Source organism: Heteronotia binoei, chromosome 11 (genome assembly GCF_032191835.1).
Source record: "Heteronotia binoei isolate CCM8104 ecotype False Entrance Well chromosome 11, APGP_CSIRO_Hbin_v1, whole genome shotgun sequence".
In the NCBI taxonomy this organism is placed as follows: domain Eukaryota; kingdom Metazoa; phylum Chordata; class Lepidosauria; order Squamata; family Gekkonidae; genus Heteronotia; species Heteronotia binoei.
Window position 1 is genome coordinate 34,614,999 of NC_083233.1, and position 19,692 is coordinate 34,634,690.

General features: G+C 43.9%; 1 protein-coding gene across 3 annotated transcripts in view; it reads left to right on the forward strand.

Moving 5' to 3' along the window:
* Positions 1-12,010: 12,010 nt before the first annotated feature.
* LOC132579162 (transmembrane protein 255A-like) overlaps positions 12,011-19,692 on the forward strand; it is a 36,356-nt gene continuing 28,674 nt past the window's right edge. For 2 of the 3 annotated variants that reach the window (XM_060249369.1, XM_060249370.1), the window contains exons 1-2: positions 12,011-12,084; positions 17,534-17,676. In XM_060249369.1, the coding sequence (XP_060105352.1) occupies positions 12,024-12,084; positions 17,534-17,676 (204 nt within the window). In that variant the 5' untranslated portion in view covers positions 12,011-12,023. The remainder of the gene's footprint in view (positions 12,085-17,533; positions 17,677-19,692) is intronic. The other variant, XM_060249371.1, reaches the window with a different exon arrangement.

The following is a 19,692-nucleotide window of genomic DNA, read 5'->3' on the forward strand; positions in this document are numbered from 1 at the left end:
CTCACATATCATGATGAGGCAAAACTGCAATATCTAATTTCCGCATGACAGGTTGATATTAAGGCACAGGAGTCAAGCCCCATCCCTGAATTTCCCAATGTCATTTTTAAACTCCCGGGTAGTATCATTACTCTTACACATTTGTGTAGATGACTGGGGAAGGCAATGGGATGTACAAAGTCTGCCAAGAAAACGTCATGATGTGACGTCACCCCATGGGTTGGTAACAACTCGGTGCTTGCACAGGGACTACCTCTACCTTTACTATTGTTACAAGAACTCTTACCACTTCTCCTTTTCCTTTTGGTATCAGCTGCTAGGGATCTTTTCCTCCCCCTGTATTCTTTGTTATCCAGCAATCACTTTTCTTCTCCCCTTCAACTGACTTGGAATTCTCTCTGTCTTCAAATCCCAGGCGTTTCATTGGCCTGCAGCTGTGATTCGCAGACTGTGAGTTGGGACCCAAACGTGGGACATATGGGTGTGTCCTGAGGCTAGAAGAGAGGAGGAGGAAGAGAATGAGCTGGGTGAGGAGACTGGGTGGCAAATCTGACCTTGCATACACATGTGTGAGATAGCTAAGAAATAATAGTCCTGTGTCAGAGTAATGCTATATGTTTATAAATATTAAACATGAAAAATATACATGGGTTCAGTGTTACATGATGGGAGATTATTGCAGTTTATGGTAGGAAGGGAAGAAAGTAGTCCAGGGTTACTTTGCAAGAGGGTCCTGAGAACTAGAAGTGGATATCAAAAAGTACAGTAAGTTTAAAAGATGGTCCCACTTCAGAAAGTTTGAGTGTCAGTGACTTAGATAAATGCTAATCCAGCATCCTCTCAGATGGGTTGCATTTCAAATAAAATAGCCAGCCGGTAGTCCTTTTCTTTAGAAAGGAAATACTTCAAGCAGCATTGTTGCTCACTGATGCCCTGCATGATGCCTGTGAGTGCCTGCCAATGTATTCCCTGATGCCCACTTGCTTCGTCTTCAAAGCAAAGAGCCAATCCTGGCTTTCCTCCATTTCAATGGTGCTTTTCAGAAGTGTCCCGAAGGCATCGGTTTTTTGTCTGCAGGGGGTACAGCTGCCTCTGTCATAGGAGGGACCTCCCAACATCTTGTGATTGAACCAAATGGCAAGTTATATTGTTGTGGCACCCAGTACCTGATTTCAAAACTCCAAAAAATGTCCACAGGTTCAATAAAGCTGAGGATCCCTGTCCTAACCTATTGTTCTGGAAGTATTAAATCTGTCTTTGACTTCCAGAGTTCAGTCAGAGCAGCACTGACCTGATTAACAAACCCTTAATGGGACATCATCATAGTTACTTTTAAAAAAAAAAAAAAAAAAAAAAAAAAAAAATAGTTACTTTTATTTTGCTGTTTCACATCATCATCAGAAGAAGAAGATACTAGATTTATACTCCACCCTTCACTTTGAATCTCAAGAGTCTCAGAGCGGCTCCCTCACAACAGACACCCTGTGAGGTGAGTGGGGCTGAGAGAACTCTCCCAGAAGCTGTCCTTTCAAAGACAGCTCTGTGAAAGCTATGGCTGACCCAAGGCCATTCCAGCAGGTGCAAGTGGAGGAGTGAGGAATCAAACACAGTTCTCCCAGATAAGAATCTGTGCACTTAACCACTACACCAAACTGGCTCTCTCATGGTATGGTGCCTGCCCTTAAACCTCCCACCATCATTGGTTCCAGAGGCATGGGAAAAACCAAAATGCTTTAGCTGTGCATACTGAAAAGCTTGGGAGACTCTCCAAAATTTCTGAAACAGAAGAAAAACATCAGTTGTTCTAAAACAGTTATGTCCACACTGTTTTTTATGGCACAGAAGCGCAGCATGTGAAAAAAAGAAGAAGAAAGAAATCATGCATGGCTCATATGAACCCAAGCTTGGAGAAGGCTGTTTCAGTGTGACTTACTGCTCTGGCCTCACCTCCTTCATCCTTCTTAACTAGCCCCCCATCTCAATATCAAATACAGGTGAATCATTCAATTACTACTGATGCAAAGACACAGCAGAATTACCTACTGTCAGTGGCTGCCCACTTTCTATATGCATGAATTAGTGCTCTGAGTTTGCATTAAGAGTGAAAAGAGCTTCCAATTTTTGTTCAGCAAAAATTTAAAAAATGTCTTCATCTATTAGCCTAACCTACCTCACAGAGTTGATAAAATGGAAGACAGAAGAATGATGTAAGCTTAGATCCCTACTGCAGATAAAGGAAGAAAACAGCTGTGGGAAAAGCCATTCTGAGAGGAGGGAAGTTAAGAAACTTTATCCTGGCTGTATTGAGAACTTCTTGCAGAACCAATCAAATCCTCAGTAGATCTTCCTGTATATCTGCCAAATACTCCAGACAATTTAACTAACTACTGGCCCAAATACCCTGCTACATTCTGCTTCGTTCCTGAAATACCACAATTAGAAAACCCTTCCCAGCAACACACTAATATTATGCCCCATATTAAAGCTTTGAATGAAGTATGATGCCCATAAATTATGCTTGCCACACTGGGATCAGAAGTGACATGCTGTCTTTGCTGCAGGATAGCAGTAATTTCTAAATTCTTTTTTTCTTATGTTGGTTCCAGGTCTGTTGTTCCTGTAAGTGGCTTCATGTTAGACTGCTTGGTGGTCCAGATTTCACTTCAATTTCTTCTTTAGTCTGCCCCCTTCTGGGAATGATTGCTCTTCCAACTAGATTCTTTATAATGATTGTAATGTGTTTGAATGATGGGCATTGTCACAACTTCTGTTTTAATTTGTGTGTAATGCTGCCACCAGGAATTTAATTCCAAACACTTTATTTAACATTCCCAACTGAATTTGTGCCCAAGCTCTAAAACTTCTTCATTGGACTATGTGGCCTTGAGGATGAGACTCTCATAATTTAATATCATAGGACTCCAGGATAATATAGAACAGAATAAAACTTTATTTGTACAATAAGCTAATTGGTTTCAAGATGCTTATAGTTTAATTCTTCCGTGAATAATAGCTTCTGACTGAGGTGTCATTCTTTCACTTTACGCACTCCTCACTCTCAAAGCCTCCTTTCTCTTCTAAACTCAACTTTCTGACAGATTCTGTCTCTCACACTCCTATAATACTCTGACAATATTAGGCATATTATCTAACCCCTAATATGCCTTCTGAAGTATTCTACTTTTCTTCCCTAGAATCTTAATGCCTTTCACAGTACTAGCATGAGATTCTAATCAGAAGTCTGCTTCTCAGACTCTGTAGACCGCTGACTGACCACAACTAACTGCTAACTGCTTCCACACTGCTGAGAGTTAACTGGTGAGAGTTAACCACTCTCTCTCTTTCTGTACATATTTCTTAGCTCTGCCCATACTCTCAGTCACCAACCAATCACCTCACTCGCTCATTCCCCCTCTTTCGCCCCCCACCCTCTTTCACTATAGCAACTTACCAACAATTAAAAGAACACATATATATAAATTCAAATCATTACGGGACATCCACATAAATGAACACAGTTCAAATCAAATAATTGCAAGGTAACACTTCTGTAAAAAAATTAAGAGATTATAAGAACAGAACATGGAGGAAAGAAAAGTAGGAATTCATTTCACAGCTCACTGATTTCTGTGGAAAAGATGTACACTCCAATCCTATATTAATTCATACCCTACTTTTCTTCCCCAGTAGAACTCAGAGTGGCTTACAACATCATTTTCCCATTCCCCCCTATTGTTACAACAACAACTCTGTGAAGTAGGACAGGTTGAGATGGAGCTCTTTTCAGGGTTGCCCAGCTGCCAGCTTGCTTGGCAGAATAGGGGTTTGGAGCTGGATCTCTCTGATAGCCTAAATATTACACTATGCTCGCTCCCAGAGGAGACAAAATTAAATTCACGTTGTTTTCATGTCATGTTGGTCTGGGTGATATGAGAGAGAATCTTTGTCTGAGGGCCACTGATGGCTCTTGGGATCCCTGCTTGAGAAGAAAGACTTACGTTGTTGAGGAGGGCTTAGTTTCCACTAAATGTGCACAGGATTGCAACCTCAAGGACATGCTCTTCCATCAAAGTGCTTAACATATTTTAGTGGAGAGAAACATTCATCTCAGTTACATTAACATGCTTCCAATTTTTATTCAGCAATAAAATAAAAAGTACCTCAGCTATTGCAAGCTATGTTCCTGGAATCCAGCCAATTACAAAAATGCCCCAGTACTCCTTGATCATAGGAATCAACTCAGTGGAAGATTTTCATAGTTCTGGCTAAATACCACTAATATCAACAGTAAATATGAGACAGTTTTTCATGCAACAATAAATGTGTCTATCACTATGTTACTTACACGCTAGATTGTTTTAAGGCAGGAGTGAACCCTCAAGTCCCTTTTTGGATCTTCATGTATTTTTTTTGCTTTCAATATGCAGTTTATGGTGACCCTGTAGGGTTTTCAAGACAAGAGACATTCAGAGGTAGTTTGCCATTGCCTGCCTCTGCACAGAGACCCTAGTATTCCTTGGTGGTCTCCCATCCAAATACTAACCAGGGCCAACCCTACTTAGCATCCAAGCTCTGATGAGATCAGGCTAGCTTGGGCTATCCAGTACTAATAATAACAAGACTATCTCAGCCAAAGGCTGAGCACATCTCACAGAGGTCTGAGAGGAGCAGAGCAGCTCTGATAGCTGAGACAGCTGGAGAAATTGCTGAGAATTTCTGAGTTTTGAAGGACTTCATTCTAAGGTTTGTGGGGCTGCCTAAAATTCTAAGGTGTGATAGCTGGGGAACTGCTCTTTGTTTGGTTGACTGCTCTTTGTTTGGTTGACTGGCCTAAGGGTGAAAGAGATTAAGAGTGATTGCTGCTGATTGCTGAGGAGTGCCTCTACTCCACCCTCTTTGCATTTTAAGCTGCGCCTTGCCAAAGGCTGAGCACATCTCACAGAGGTCTGAGAGGAGCAGAGCAGCTCTGATAGCTGAGACAGCTGGAGAAATTGCTGAGAATTTCTGAGTTTTGAAGGACTTCATTCTAAGGTTTGTGGGGCTGCCTAAAATTCTAAGGTGTGATAGCTGGGGAACTGCTCTTTGTTTGGTTGACTGCTCTTTGTTTGGTTGACTGGCCTAAGGGTGAAAGAGATTAAGAGTGATTGCTGCTGATTGCTGAGGAGTGCCTCTACTCCACCCTCTTTGCATTTTAAGCTGCGCCTTGCCAAAGAGCGAGAGCTAAAGGGCTCTTGGCCTGTGGCTCTTCGCCTAGGGGCTCTCTAAGGGCCAGGAACCCAGATCCCTGATTTCCTTGTTCTCCAAATAAGGTAAGTTCCCAATAAGGTAAGTTGAGGTAAGGTAAGTTGACCCTCCAGAAGGGGAGCCACTTAAACAAACAGCATTTAAAGAGGACTGTATATTTTAATATATATATATATCATGAAGATAGAATGCCAGCAGGGGGTTGGGGGCTTTCCAGTGTTTTGCACTGAGTGTCACATGTATGACTATCTGCCCAAAGGACAGAAGTCTTGGGTGTGTGCTCGATGCAAGGAGCTCCTGGTCCTCAGGGAACGAGTTCGTACCCTTGAGGCCGAGGTGACTGCCCTGGAGAAGCAGAGAGGTCAGTTAGGCACTTGGGGAAGACTCTTGGGGGCGTATTAGTTGAGCCCCACTCTGAATATAGCAGCCCCGTTGCTGCCAGGGAGCGAGAGGGTCGAGAGGGAACAGGGCACCGTGCTGAGGACAAGGGGAATGCGCCCTCAGAAGGGACCTCTTCTTCGGTTGGTGAGCGGGAATCCTTTCGCGCCAAGGAACCATCCCTGAGCAGGGGGAGAGGGGGGGGGGTTGGTAGTTGGTGATTCGATCCTAAGGCAAGTAGACAGCTGGGTGGCAAAACCGCGTACTGACCGTATGGTGACTTGCCTGCCTGGTGCGAAGGTAGCGGACATTACGCGTGTAGTAGATAGACTGATAGACAGTGCTGGGGAGGAGCCTGTGGTCGTGGTGCATGTTGGCACCAACGATGTGGGGAAATGCAGTCATGAGGTCCTGGAGGAAAAATTTAGGCTGCTAGGCGGGAGACTTAAGGCCAGGACCTCCAAGGTAGCCTTCTCGGAAGTGCTACCTGTTCCACGTGCAGGGCAGGAGAGACAGGCACAAATTAGAAGTCTCAATGTGTGGATGAGACGATGGTGTAAGGAGGAAGGGTTTAAGTTTGTTAGGCACTGGGATGCTTTCTGGAACAAGCGGGAGCTGTACAAAAGAGATGGTCTCCACTTGTCCCCGGATGGAACCAGGCTGCTGGCGCTTAAAATCAAAAAGGTGGCAGAGCAGTTTTTAAACTAAATCTTGGGGGAAAGCCGACAGGAGATGAAATGTCTCTGGTTCGGGAGGACTCGTCTCAAAGAGATGAAGGGTTAGCTGCTATTTTTCTACCGGGTAACGGACCAGAGTTGTCCACTGTGAAGGCGACAAACAATACGGACTGTCTGCCAGAGTCTCGAGGTGGCAGGAGGAAGGTGGCGGGCCTAGCTCGCCTGGGAAATTATAGATGTTTGTATGCAAATGCTAGAAGTGTTCAAAGTAAAATTGGTGAATTGGAATGTTTAGTGTTGGGAGAAAACATAGACATTGTGGGAATTTCAGAAACTTGGTGGAATGAGGAGAATCAGTGGGACACGGTGATTCCTGGATATAAGCTATATCGGAAGGATAGGGAGGGAAGGGTTGGAGGTGGGGTGGCTCTGTATGTCAGAGAGGATATACGGTCCAGTAAGACTGAGGTCAGAGAATTAGATTCACTTTTAGAAATGCTTTGGGTTGAAATAGAGGGCCCAAAAGGAAATTTAACTATGGGAATTTGTTATCGCCCACCAAATCAAAAGAGAGAGGACGATTATAATATGATGGAAGGCTTAAAGATAGCGGCTAAACGTAAAAACTGTGTCGTAATAGGTGATTTTAACTACCCGCAGATTGATTGGGTCAATATGTGTTCTGGTCGAGAGAAAGAGATTGAGTTTCTTGATGCTCTCAATGACTGTGCTATGGAGCAGATGGTCTCAGAACCTACCAGGGGTGGGGTGATCCTGGATTTGGTCCTAAGTAATGCCCAAGACTTGGTGAGAGATGTAAAAGTGATTGAGCCGCTTGGGAGCAGTGACCATAATGTTATTGATTTCACCGTTTGTATAAATAGGGAGTTGTCCAAAAAGACCGCCACAACCACGTTTAACTTTAAAAGGGGTAAATACACTGAGATGAGGAGGCATGTGAGGAGGAAACTGAAAGGAAAGGTACATACGGTCAAAACCCTTGGGGAAGCTTGGACGCTATTTAAAACTATAATCCTAGAAGCTCAGATAAAATACATACCACAAGTTAGGAAAGGCACAAACAGGCATAAGAAAAGGCCTGCGTGGTTAACAAACAAAGTAATGGAAGCTGTAAAAGGTAAGAAGGACTCCTTTAAGCGGTGGAAAACCACTCCAAGTGAGATTAGTAAAAGGGAACACAGGCTGTGGCAAATCAAATGCAAGACTGTGATCAGGCAGGCAAAAAGGGACTATGAGGAGCATATTGCAAAAAACATAAAGACCAACAATAAAAATTTCTTCAAATATATTAGAAGTAGGAAACCAGCCAGGAAGGCAGTGGGGCCCTTGGATGACCATGGGGTAAAAGGATTACTGAAGGAGGATAGGGAAATGGCTGAGAAGCTAAATGAATTTTTTGCCTCCATCTTCACTGTGGAAGACGAGAACTTTTTGCCCGCCCCAGAACCACTAATTTTGGAAGGGGTGTTGAAAGACCTGAGTCAGATTGAGGTGACAAAAGAGGAGGTCCTACAACTGATAGACAAATTAAAAACTAATAAGTCACCGGGTCCGGATGGCATACATCCGAGAGTTCTGAAAGAACTCAAAGTTGAACTTGTGGATCTAACAAAAATCTGTAATCTTTCATTGAAATCTGCCTCCGTTCCTGAGGACTGGAAGGTAGCAAATGTCACCCCCATCTTTAAAAAGGGTTCCAGAGGAGATCCGGGAAATTACAGGCCAGTCAGTCTGACTTCAATACCGGGAAAGTTGGTAGAAACCATTATCAAGGACAGAATGAGTAGGCACATTGATGAACACGGGTTATTGAGGAAGACTCAGCATGGGTTCTGCAAGGGAAGATCTTGCCTCACTAACCTGTTACATTTCTTTGAGGGGGTGAACAAACATGTGGACAAAGGCGACCCGATAGATGTTGTTTACCTTGACTTCGAGAAAGCTTTTGATAAAGTTCCTCATCAAAGGCTCCTTAGAAAACTTGAGAGTCATGGAGTAAAAGGACAGGTCCTCTTGTGGATCAAAAACTGGCTTAGTAATAGGAAGCAGAGAGTCAGTATAAATGGGCAGTCTTCGCAGTGGAGGACGGTAAGCAGTGGGGTGCCGCAGGGCTCGGTACTGGGTCCCATGCTCTTTAACTTGTTCATAAATGATTTAGAGTTGGGAGTGAGCAGTGAAGTGGCCAAGTTTGCGGATGACACTAAATTGTTCAGGGTGGTGAGAACCAGAGAGGATTGTGAGGAACTCCAAAGGGATCTGTTGAGGCTGGGTGAGTGGGCGTCAACGTGGCAGATGCAGTTCAATGTGGCCAAGTGCAAAGTAATGCACATTGGGGCCAAGAATCCCAGCTACAAATACAAGTTGATGGGGTGTGAACTGGCAGAGACTGACCAAGAGAGAGATCTTGGGGTCGTGGTAGATAACTCACTGAAAATGTCAAGACAGTGTGCGTCTGCAATAAAAAAGGCCAACGCCATGCTGGGAATTATTAGGAAGGGAACTGAAAACAAATCAGCCAGTATCATAATGCCACTGTATAAATCGATGGTGCGGTCTCATTTGGAGTACTGTGTGCAGTTCTGATCGCCGCACCTCAAAAAGGATATTATAGCATTGGAGAAAGTCCAGAGAAGGGCAACTAGAATGATTAAAGGGCTGGAGCACTTTCCCTATGAAGAAAGGTTGAAACGCTTGGGACTCTTTAGCTTGGAGAAACGTCGACTGCGGGCTGACATGATAGAGGTTTACAAGATAATGCATGGGATGGAGAAAATAGAGAAAGAAGTACTTTTCTCCCTTTCTCACAATACAAGAACTCGTGGGCATTCGATGAAATTGCTGAGCAGAAAGGTTAAAACGGATAAAAGGAAGTACTTCTTCACCCAAAGGGAATAACATGTGGAATTCACTGCCACAGGAGGTGGTGGCAGCCACAAGTATAGCCACCTTCAAGAGGGGTTTAGATAAAAATATGGAGCACAGGTCCATCAGTGGCTATTAGCCACAGTGTATGTGTATATATAAAATTTTTTGCCACTGTGTGACACAGAGTGTTGGACTTGATGGGCCGTTGGCCTGATCCAACATGGCTTCTCTTATGTTCTTATGTTATCTCTGATCATGAGCCCAGTACATTTTCTTCATGAACACAGCCCACCTTTGCACAGCTAGGATGAGAAAGAATGGGCTTGAGTTGAGGAGCATCTCTCCTTTTAGAAATTAATCACAGACGAACAGTGTTTCAGATGTGTTGTTAATTTCTGTGTTAGTCAGTTTTGCCTGTATGACTTAAGAGCTCCAAAGCCCAAACTAAGGACCGTTTTTGTAATATTAAGGCTGAATTTTATGTTAATTGAAAAAATGTAGAGGGGGGGGGGGAGGAAACCAATTTATTTCAGCTCCTAGAGTATTTACAGTTCACAGACTTAGAGCAGCCAATGATCCTATATACAGCAGGACTGGAAATTTACAATTGTATTATTGCTTTGCTTTATACTCAGGCCAGGATTCTTTTGGCACAGAGATGGAAACTTCAGGAAATTCCCACAAGAATGGACTTGGTGGGAAAAATTCTTGAAACAGCCGAGTTGGACTACTTATCCCAGCTGTTGGCTGGGAAATCTAAGGAAGAAACAAGAAAACATTTGTTGAAATTCTATACTTAGTTAGATACTCAAGACTCTTAAGATTCTCTGATGTGAACTTATATCTCCTTTCTCCTGTACTTTGTGCTATAAGGTTGCTTTTGTTGAAAATGTCAAATTAAACAGATATCTTAACAAGATTTACAATACAAAATACCAAAATGTTGATGATGTAAAGCTAAAAGATAATAATAATAATAATAATAATAATAATAATAATAATAATAATAATAATATGTGACAATTTATGTATTTTAAGAAAGTATAGTAGATGCAGATTTGTATTTCATGAAAGTGCTTTATATGCAGACTAAGATTGATGTGTAACTTAAATTTCTTATCCTCCTTTACCCCTTATCCCCCATTTCTAGAAAACTAATAAAACCCTTTAAAACTGATTTATACTCGGTCTTTCTCCCCAGTGGAGACCCAAAGTGAATGAAGCTTGCTGTGCCATCCTAGACAGAGTTACATCCTTCTAAGAACACTGAACTGTGTGAGGGTGTGGCTCTGCTTAGGATGCTGCTGGTGATACCCTCAGCTGCAGAACATACAGAATGAACTTAGTAATGTATAGCCAGTTTTGTGATGTTGCTTATGAAACTTTTAAATACTTAATATTGATGCATCCCTTCTTCATTGAAGGACTCTGATTCATTGCTGGCATCGGGTTTCAGCTGGGCATTCGGCAATGTCATTTTATGCTGCAGTTTGCTTTGCTCCTTTTGCTTAACGTGGCAACTTAATTTTAATATTTTATTGTTATATTGATTGACAGGCTCAGTGCCTTGAACAAACAGAAAGGGGGAATATAAATAACCAAAGAAACAAATCTAAGGGAGCAAATATTTGTTGACTTGATTGGCACATTTATAAAGCTTGATTAATTTGGGGGGGGGGGGTGCAGTTTAAGTAGATCTGAAATGTAAAAGCGTTCCTCTATGATGTTGAGGATATTTTGGTTCAGGTGCATTAAATGCAATATTAAATATCAAAGACCAATTAAAAGTGGCCCCTTCTTTTTGCAGAGAAAACTCCGCAGGAAGGGCTTTGTTAGTCCACAGCAGCAAATTCAAACAGGAGTTCACTGGCACTTGACAGTCCTGTTCCAAAATTAGTTTTTGTTGGTCAGAGGTCACCTCATCAGATGCAGGTTGCATCAAGCATAGCAGCTAGAGTCATAAATTCATGCTAGTTATTAGAGCTGGACACTATATGCTACATGGAAGTTTATGCTGGAATAAATTTTGTTCACCTCAACGATGTCAGTGCACTCTTGCTTTATTTTCCAACAGACAGTAGTAGTGTCTTCATTAAATTGCACATCAACTTTGAATCCTTCAAGAATTTATCCAAAAAGGAACCTATACCTGTGACTGGACCTCTAGAGAAGTTTAGTGAATCCATCATTCATTAATCGATTGATGGGTGGGAAAGGCTGGTGATCAAACAAGACCGACTACACATCAATCCACATTGCCTGTGTTTGGGGACTAATTTTCGAGTCAGTCAACATGGGGGCTCTATAATAATAATAATAATAAATTTTATTTGTACCCCGCCTAGGCAGGCTCAGGGCGGCTAACAACATTTCGTACATATACAATAATAAATAAAAACATTAGATTTAACAGTAAGAACTTTAAACATTATTTAAATAATAATTGAGTAGGTTGGCAACTCCGAATCCAGAGCTCACGGCTTCTCATGCTTGCCTAATGCTACTCGGGAATTCCCTTTCCAAGGGATCGGCGCCAGCAGGAATAAGTATATGCAGGCAGTAACCCACCGGAGCGGGTGTTTGGCCAAGTGCGCCCTGCTGGCTGCGCAAAAGCGTGGGAAGGCAGGAAGCCCCTCTCCCTCCCCGCCAGTGTTTTGGAGGGAGCTGCGCCCTCTCCGGCTTGCGCAAGCGTCGACGGCCGCCTCTAGTTGCTGCCCGCCCGGAGCCCGCGCCTGGGGCAGAGCGGGCGGATGTGCCCCGGTCGGTAGGCGCCGCGAAGCCCCCTTCCCTTCACAGGCCCGCCGGCACCCGGGAGGAGCCGCCCGCCAGCCAGCCACCATGCGTCAGGCCTTGACTCAGCCGCGTCCCAGCGCCATCCCCCTCTCCTCCGACTCCATGGGTGAGTGAGTGGCGGCGGCGTCCTCTCGGCTCTTGCCTGGCGAGCGAGGGGGAGGACTGGAGGCGGGCTGGGCGCGGGCAGAGCGACGGGCTCCGGGGACGCTTGGGCGCGGGGGAGAACGGCAGGTGCGCCGCGGAGACTCCTTGGATGGCTTTTGGCTTCGCTTGGCGAGGAAGGCAAGAAGAATCCCCTTCGGATTCCGTTGCAGGGATCGCCCTTGACCCAGCTCGCTCGCTCGGGCTTTTGCTCGCGCTGGTAGACAGGCTGCCGCTGCCCCTTGCCCTGGACCCCTGCTGCCAGCCTGGCCTCCTTTCTGCAGAGTGGCCGCTTGCAGCAAGAGGGCAGCCGGTTGAAAGGGTGGGAGCGCCCGAGTGCCTTCTGCGTAGCTGAGCTGGGGGACTCCTAGAACCGAAAGAGGCGGCTGGAGAGGGCCTCGGTTTTCATTTCAAGCCTCTTCACATCTCCCTGCCATTCGCCTCCGCTGGGCCTCCTCGGGAGTAAACCCCAGGGCTCTCTTCGCTAAGAAGCACATTTAAAACTGCTGCTATTAAACAGTGCTATTGTCCGTATGGGATGCTGCTGCTTTGATTAATCCGAAGTCCCTCCAGTCTTAACTTTTTTTAAAAAAAAATGCAACCTAATCTTAACCCTGTTTAATTGGGTGGAGAAGGTCTTTTCACTTTGAAAGGGATTTGCTTCTAAGGATGCATGCTTAAGATGGCAGCCTTAAGGAATTTTGTCATGATGGATACAGTAGGCTGTAGAAATATTGGCCTAGCCTGCATGTCTCTAGAGTTTAAAAGAATTGGGCAGAGATGGATTATCCAAGACGGGCTGAAGATGTTGCAAAAGAAAACTGAAAACACAAACACTTTTCTCACACATACTAGTGCATCAAATAGGCTGTGTCATCGATTCCAAAAGTTGGTCAGTTCTTAGTGTTTCCTGCTGGCTGTGTTATAGCAGGTTTCTTTCTTTTCTTTTCTTTAATGAAAAGGACTCAGATTTGACCATGTTCTGCCTCCTCTTCCCCCCTCCCAAAAAAAGAAGAGTTGAATGAACTTATACTTGCCTCTGGTTTCCTTCTATCATGGGAGCTTGTGATGAAGTGCTTAGGTGTGTGCATCCATTCACTTTCTCAGAGAACAGTTACAAATTCCCTCAGTAACTTCAGCAGTGAAGTACCCCTCATGTGTTCTGTCCATTGAGGTGGGTGATAAATTACTAAACAAGGTACTGAGCCATATGGCCTCATCCAGCAAGAATGTTTTTATATTCAAATGAAATACAAGTTCTTTTGGGGGTAAATTTTGAAACTTGGGATGTGCCATCCTTATTGCAGCTATGCGCAACTTAGATGCTTTTGGATAAGCCTTCTGAAGCATCTCTGACTTATTTGCAGGTTTGCTTTAATATAGTTCAGTTTTCAAGAGACAAAGCTGGGCAGAAGACTTGTGCATTCACTGTGCTTTCCAGTAAGAGAGAGTGCTGAACTGCTTGCCCGTGTTCTTGATTGGAAAGGATGTAGCTGAGGAGAGGCAGTTTAAAAGTCTTTGTGACACTAGTACAGCGCTGCAAAACTTGTGACCTACCAAGATAAATGGCACCCACTAGCCATGCTTGGGGTCCTCAGGATGGATCCTACCCCTCCTCTGAGCAAAGTTTATTTCTTTATTAAAATATTTATACCCCACCTTTCCTTTTGACTGAAGCTTTCCTCCCATTGAAGGAGAAAGAGCCACGCTGGAAGAACAACCAGTTAAGCTGGGGTGAGGCTACTTGGAAGATGGTTGGATCATGACCTTGTAGACAATCCTGTTTTGGTTGCTCTACTTAGACAGCACAGAGACACTTACAGGCAGGACATATTGGTTTAAAGCACTGGTTTAAACTGTGGTTTAAGTTGCCACTCAGATAGACTGCATTGCTTTCAATGGGGCTCCCTTCCCAGTTAGAAAATGTTCCTTAGGATTTCATGGCTATAATGTCCCAAGTGCCAAAGCAGGGAGGAGGTGGGTGATGTTCCGCTTCAGGTGCTGCTGCTTGAATGTCTCTTGCCCTACAGAATTCACAGTGAATTACACCCTTCTAAACACGTAGTCTCTAATGGATTTAGGAGAGTGTAATTTTACATAGGACAGCACTGCTATATATGGCAGCAAGTATGAAAGGAACGATTTCCTTTTGGCTTTCTCTGTTCATGCATAAGGACACTTTCTCTGTTCATGCACTAAGGACACGTGCAGCCTGGGCTGTGGGAGCTGCACTGGCTGCCGGTTGTGTATCGTGTTCGCTATAAGGTGCTGGTTATTACCTTTAAAGCCCTATATGGCCGAGGACCTGCCTACCTTAGGGACCGCCTCTCCCCATATGTTCCCCAGAGAGCACTGAGATCCAGTTCCCAAAACCTTTTTAAAATCCCTGGACCAAGAGAGGCTAGACTGAAAACAACGAGGGAGCAAGCCTTCTCAACAATGGCCCCTCGATGGTGGAATCAACTTCCAGAGGTTGTGCGAGCCCTGCGGGACCTGAATCAGTTCCGCAGGGCTTGCAAAACCACCTCTTTCAGCTCGCTTTCAAGATAGAACCCGGCTAAATTGACTTTTAGCCATCTTATATATGACTGTGAATTGTAGCACCTTAATTATTAATACATAACAGCTGTTTTATCTAATTTTAACCTAATTTACAACTGTAAATTAATTGTATTTTAATTTGTCTTATTGTATTGCTTGTATTTTACTGAAATCATGGTTGTTCCATGTCTGTGAGCCGCCCTGAGCCTGCCTTTGGCGGGGGAGGGCGGGATACAAAAATAAATTTATTATTATTATTATTAAGCTAGATAAGTTTCTTTCAGACTGAATTCCCTAAACTTTCCAGAAACAAAGGCAAGTAACTGCTGGGCAAAATTGCATTTCTTCATGCCCATGTTCTTTGGATGATGGTTTAAGTATTCATACATGGCCTGTTGTGTCATATTTATGATGCTTGACTTCAGAAGTCCCAAGGTATGGATACAGGGCATAAGATGTACTATAGCCTTGCAGATCAACAGATCTGGGTCTGGTCAGTCCTTGGATGAGAGAGCTTCCAGGAATTCTGTGTAAGTTGCTTTCACTCCATGAAAGAAAAGTGGGGAAGAAAGGAGGAATATAAATACAATAAATATAAATTTAATGTCAGATGATACTGCTTCTGGTTTATTGTATTACACTGTCAAAGCTTACTTTTTCTCAGTGTGTTCTTTGGAGGACCAAGACAAAAGTCTCCCACCTCACTGAACCAGGGGGCACTTTTGGAATCTAGAGACCAGGTAGATGGCACCACAACAGAATGGCTGCGTGTGAGGGAAACTGCGAACTGTTAAACAAAATGTCCCACACAATATTCCAGGCAAAGCATTATCCTATGATGGAGGCACTTTCTCAACTCGGTGACCCAAACAGACATAATAGTGTTGCCTCCTGGGCTGAAGCACCTCTTGTTCCAATGAGGTATGGTAGAGGAAAGCCAGGATTAGTTCTTTATATGACTGCCAGGAAATGCTTTGGTGGGCAGCATAACATAATAGAATCATAGAACTGGAAGGGACCTCTAGGGTCACCTAGTCCAACCCCCTGCACAGTGGAGGATATTCATAAATACCTCTCCCCCCACCACACACAGTGACACCTGCTTCATACCCAGAAAATTGGGGGAGGGGACTCCAGGATCCAGTATGATATAGTGGTTAAGTGTGAGGACTCTTGTCTGGGAAACCGGGTTTGATTCCCCACTCCTCCACTTGCAGCTGCTGGAATGGCCTTGGGTCAACCATAGCTCTTGTAGGAGTTGTCCTTGAAAGGGCAGCTGCTGTAAGAGCTCTCTCAGCCCCACCTACCTCACAGGGTGTTTATTGGTGGGGGGAGGTAAAGGAGATTGTGACCGCTCTGAGATTCAGAGTATAGCAGGATATAAATCCAATATCATCATCATCCCTGGCCAAACTGGCCTGGAGAAAAATTGCTGACTGATCTCAAAGTGGGGAACAGCATTTTCCTGGGTGTGTAAAAAAAGGCCATGAGAACTAAGCACTGATGCAACCCTTACTGCCCTCCTCATGATCTGCCTGAGTTCACAGAATCAGCATTGCTGTCAGATGGCCATCAAGCCTTTGTTTAAAAAAATCCAGTGAAGGAGAGACCCCCACCTCCTGAGGCTCCTTTATGGTGGGGATCACAGTGTTAAAGAGTCTGCACATACAATCTCTTAAAATGTGTCTGTGTTAAATATGGATTTCATTTTAAACCAGCCTATTTTAAAGAGCTGGTTCAAATAACTGGACTGAATATTTTGATTCGGCTACTTTGGGTGCTCTGTTAAACTCTTGGAATTTCCTTGGTTGCAGAAGGCTGGACCACAAGGCCAGATTTGACTCAATCTGATTCAGAAGGCTTGATCTTCCCACCACCTGTGCATTAATTAGCTAGATATAATTGAAGGATCTTCACAGGACACTATTATCTCCTTTTGCTTTCCCTCTACACGCACACAGCATTATCTGGCAAAAAAGTTCATAAGCCAAAACTGATGGCTGCAGCTATAGTGCAAGTGCAAAGAAGTGGAGTGGGGGAGAGAAAGATGCCTCAATCGGTGCTAATGAACAGTGGCTGATTGGCCAGTTGCCCTTACTGGTATCTGCAGCATGACTTCTACTGAGGGTGACCAACTGGTTGGCAACAGAATGCTTTACTCACTGCTAGTGACTGAGGCATCAGCAGCTGCCTTCCAATGCTTTCTGCTAAGGGTGGGAGTTGCCCGTGCCCCCTTGATGGTGGTTCTGCCCAGCAAACTGATGCAGTGCTGACTGATGTTACACTCAAGTAAAAGCGGGGGGAGTAGATTTATCAGCAGGAAGCATGAGAAGTTTAGCCATTGCAGCAGCCTGCCCACAGTTAGTGCGTTGGAAAACTCTCCAGTTTTCCGCCTTGCATGCAACTGACATTGTCAGGCATACACTCAGCAGGCCACAATCATAAGGTCTGCAGGCTCTGATTAGCTTGTTTAGGTCACAAATTCTGCAGACCTATTCTAGGAGGATTTTTTTTATTATTGTGAAATTTTTAGGGATGCTTCTTAGGTTCCATAGCTTGTCTGTTGAGGCTGAATGGACACTGCATGAGAGCATAGTCATGTTCTTATGTGGCTACTCTTTGTTTCAGTAGGGTTTGTGCAAGCGAACGTCCTGAGGCATTGCATCATTAGGCAGCAAATCCACAGTCCGTGAAAATCAGCAGTGCAATGGCAAAGCACAGCTCTTGCCTTTGTATTGGAATTTAAGTGTTAAAGTGAGCCATCTTGTATGACCTGAACAGAGAAACCAGACAAGCCAAGAAAGCATGGGAGTGGGTAAGCTGTGCATCTCCATGCTGATGGAATTAGCCAATTCTTGTATGTGTGTTTCTAGGGTCTTTCAATAGAAGAAAAAGAAATTCCCTCTACGTAACGGTGACTCTTCTCATTGTGTCTGTATTAATTCTTACGGTTGGTCTTGCTGCTACTACAAGAACCCAAAATGTGACTGTTGGAGGTTATTACTCGGGGGTTATTGTAAGTATAGAACACCTAGGTAGGTCTAGAAGCTTTGTTGCCTGTGAAGTCACAGCAAACTTTCCAAAAGGATGAGCATGTCTTTTAATTGTCTATGTCTGTTCATTTGCATCTGCTTGTGTTGAATGTTCTGTTTTCTTAGACACACACCCATTCACACTTCTGTGTTCATTGCTTACTGTCTCCAGTACAATGACTTAGATACGTGAAGTGAAGGGACTGTCACCTATGTAACATCTTGGCTGGAACATCAGTATCTCCTTGGATCACCTCAAAAGCCATGCCTTTCAGTGGAGTCAGTTCACTTGCAGTTTGTGTGGGGCTGGTTCACAGGAATATGGACATTTCTGAGTTTTCCACACTTGGGTAGTGTACCCAGGATGATGAGGGGTGTCTGAATGGACTCCACTGGTACGCTTAAGCTGAAGTGGACATTCTTTGTGTGGTGTTAAATCTGTGATGGTTCATTTACACACTCAAGTGACCACTGAATGAGGCCATCATCCAGTGATGAACTTTCATGTATGAACTGACCTATCAACTGTATTTCTCCCATGCTCCACTTGCCTTGTTGTTGTCTTCATCACCATATGCTAGAGAAGTGGATTCATCAGAATGCAGAAGGAGGGTGGGATTTTCCTCTTACAGGACTGATCCTGGCAGATTTAAGCCCCAGTCCTTTACCATCCCAGGATGTTCTAACCCAACTAAAGGAAATCTACTCTAGCTGGAAATCAATGGGATCCTCCTAAAATGTCCTGGCTTGGAAACTTGCCGCTAAACCAGCAGTGCAACAAAATGTCATGACAGGGATATCTCTTTTGAGTCAGCAGTCATTCACACCTGCATGTAGATCACTCAGTTTACCCAGTGTTTGATCATTTTCTGTGTGACCTGTCTGAGTCCACAGGGGGCAAAGTAAAAAATTGCATCTACATTAATTAACCTGTGATGGCCTATTCATACATGCAACCCATCATCACTGAATTCTACAGCTGATGAGCAGTGAATGTATATGCGTCAGTCAGACCTATGCTGACACAATGAGTAGCACAGAATATGAAAAGCCGCCCTAAATTGTATTACAATAACAGACACTTGACTTGGTTCCTGTGTGCATCTACTGCACTTGATTCCTCTGCCCCGCTTACAGCATACTGGATGGCAACATTTGCACTGAATCCATGAAGAGCATTGTGATTGAGGTGACATGAGACCATAGAAATGTTCTGTCCGTATCTGTCATATCTATGATTTCTGCAGCTATCTACCCATGATGTGGCAAGCATCAGGTGATGTCCCAGCATGTATATGCTGCTTAGCTGCTAAACTTGTAGTACGATCACTGGGTCTTCATGCCAGCTCCTTTTGTTTAAGTGAAGTGACCAAAAACACACAGTGACTTGAGAAAGCTTTGTGCATGTGAGAAGATACCAATCCATTGCTGGGCTGTCTTGCGTATACTTGGACTAGCTGGTTTTTTCACATCTTGTGGATTCTCTATATCCCTCATAGATGCGCTGTACTCTCCTTGCAATAGAGATATGCTTTGCAGCAAATATTTCCATTCTGGTATTATCAGGTCAAAATGATTTTGCTGCCATTCTTCAGGGCCACAGAGGAAACTCCCCAAAACATCTCTGTTCAATTCTCAGTAAAAAGGAAGGGCGAGCCCAACATTTGCTCCTCAAATATCAGTGTGTGCAGTCCTGATCCCAGGCTGCAACAGGTAGCATATAGGGCAGCACTTGGTAGCTCAAATAATTTTAGATTCATTTGATCCATTACAATTTCTTAACAAGATGTGAGATTCTGGACAGTACATTCTGAGTGACAGAAAGATATCTTTGGTAGAGTATGTTCCTTATTTTAGCATGTTTTGACTAGCTTAAGGGTCAGTTCTCTGTTATGAACTGTCTCCGTTGAGGAGTGTTGTGTTTAAGTGCCAAGAAAAGCTCAGTCTTCAGACAGTGGCCTATTCTATCACTCAGTGGAATAGTTTTTTAAGATGTGAAC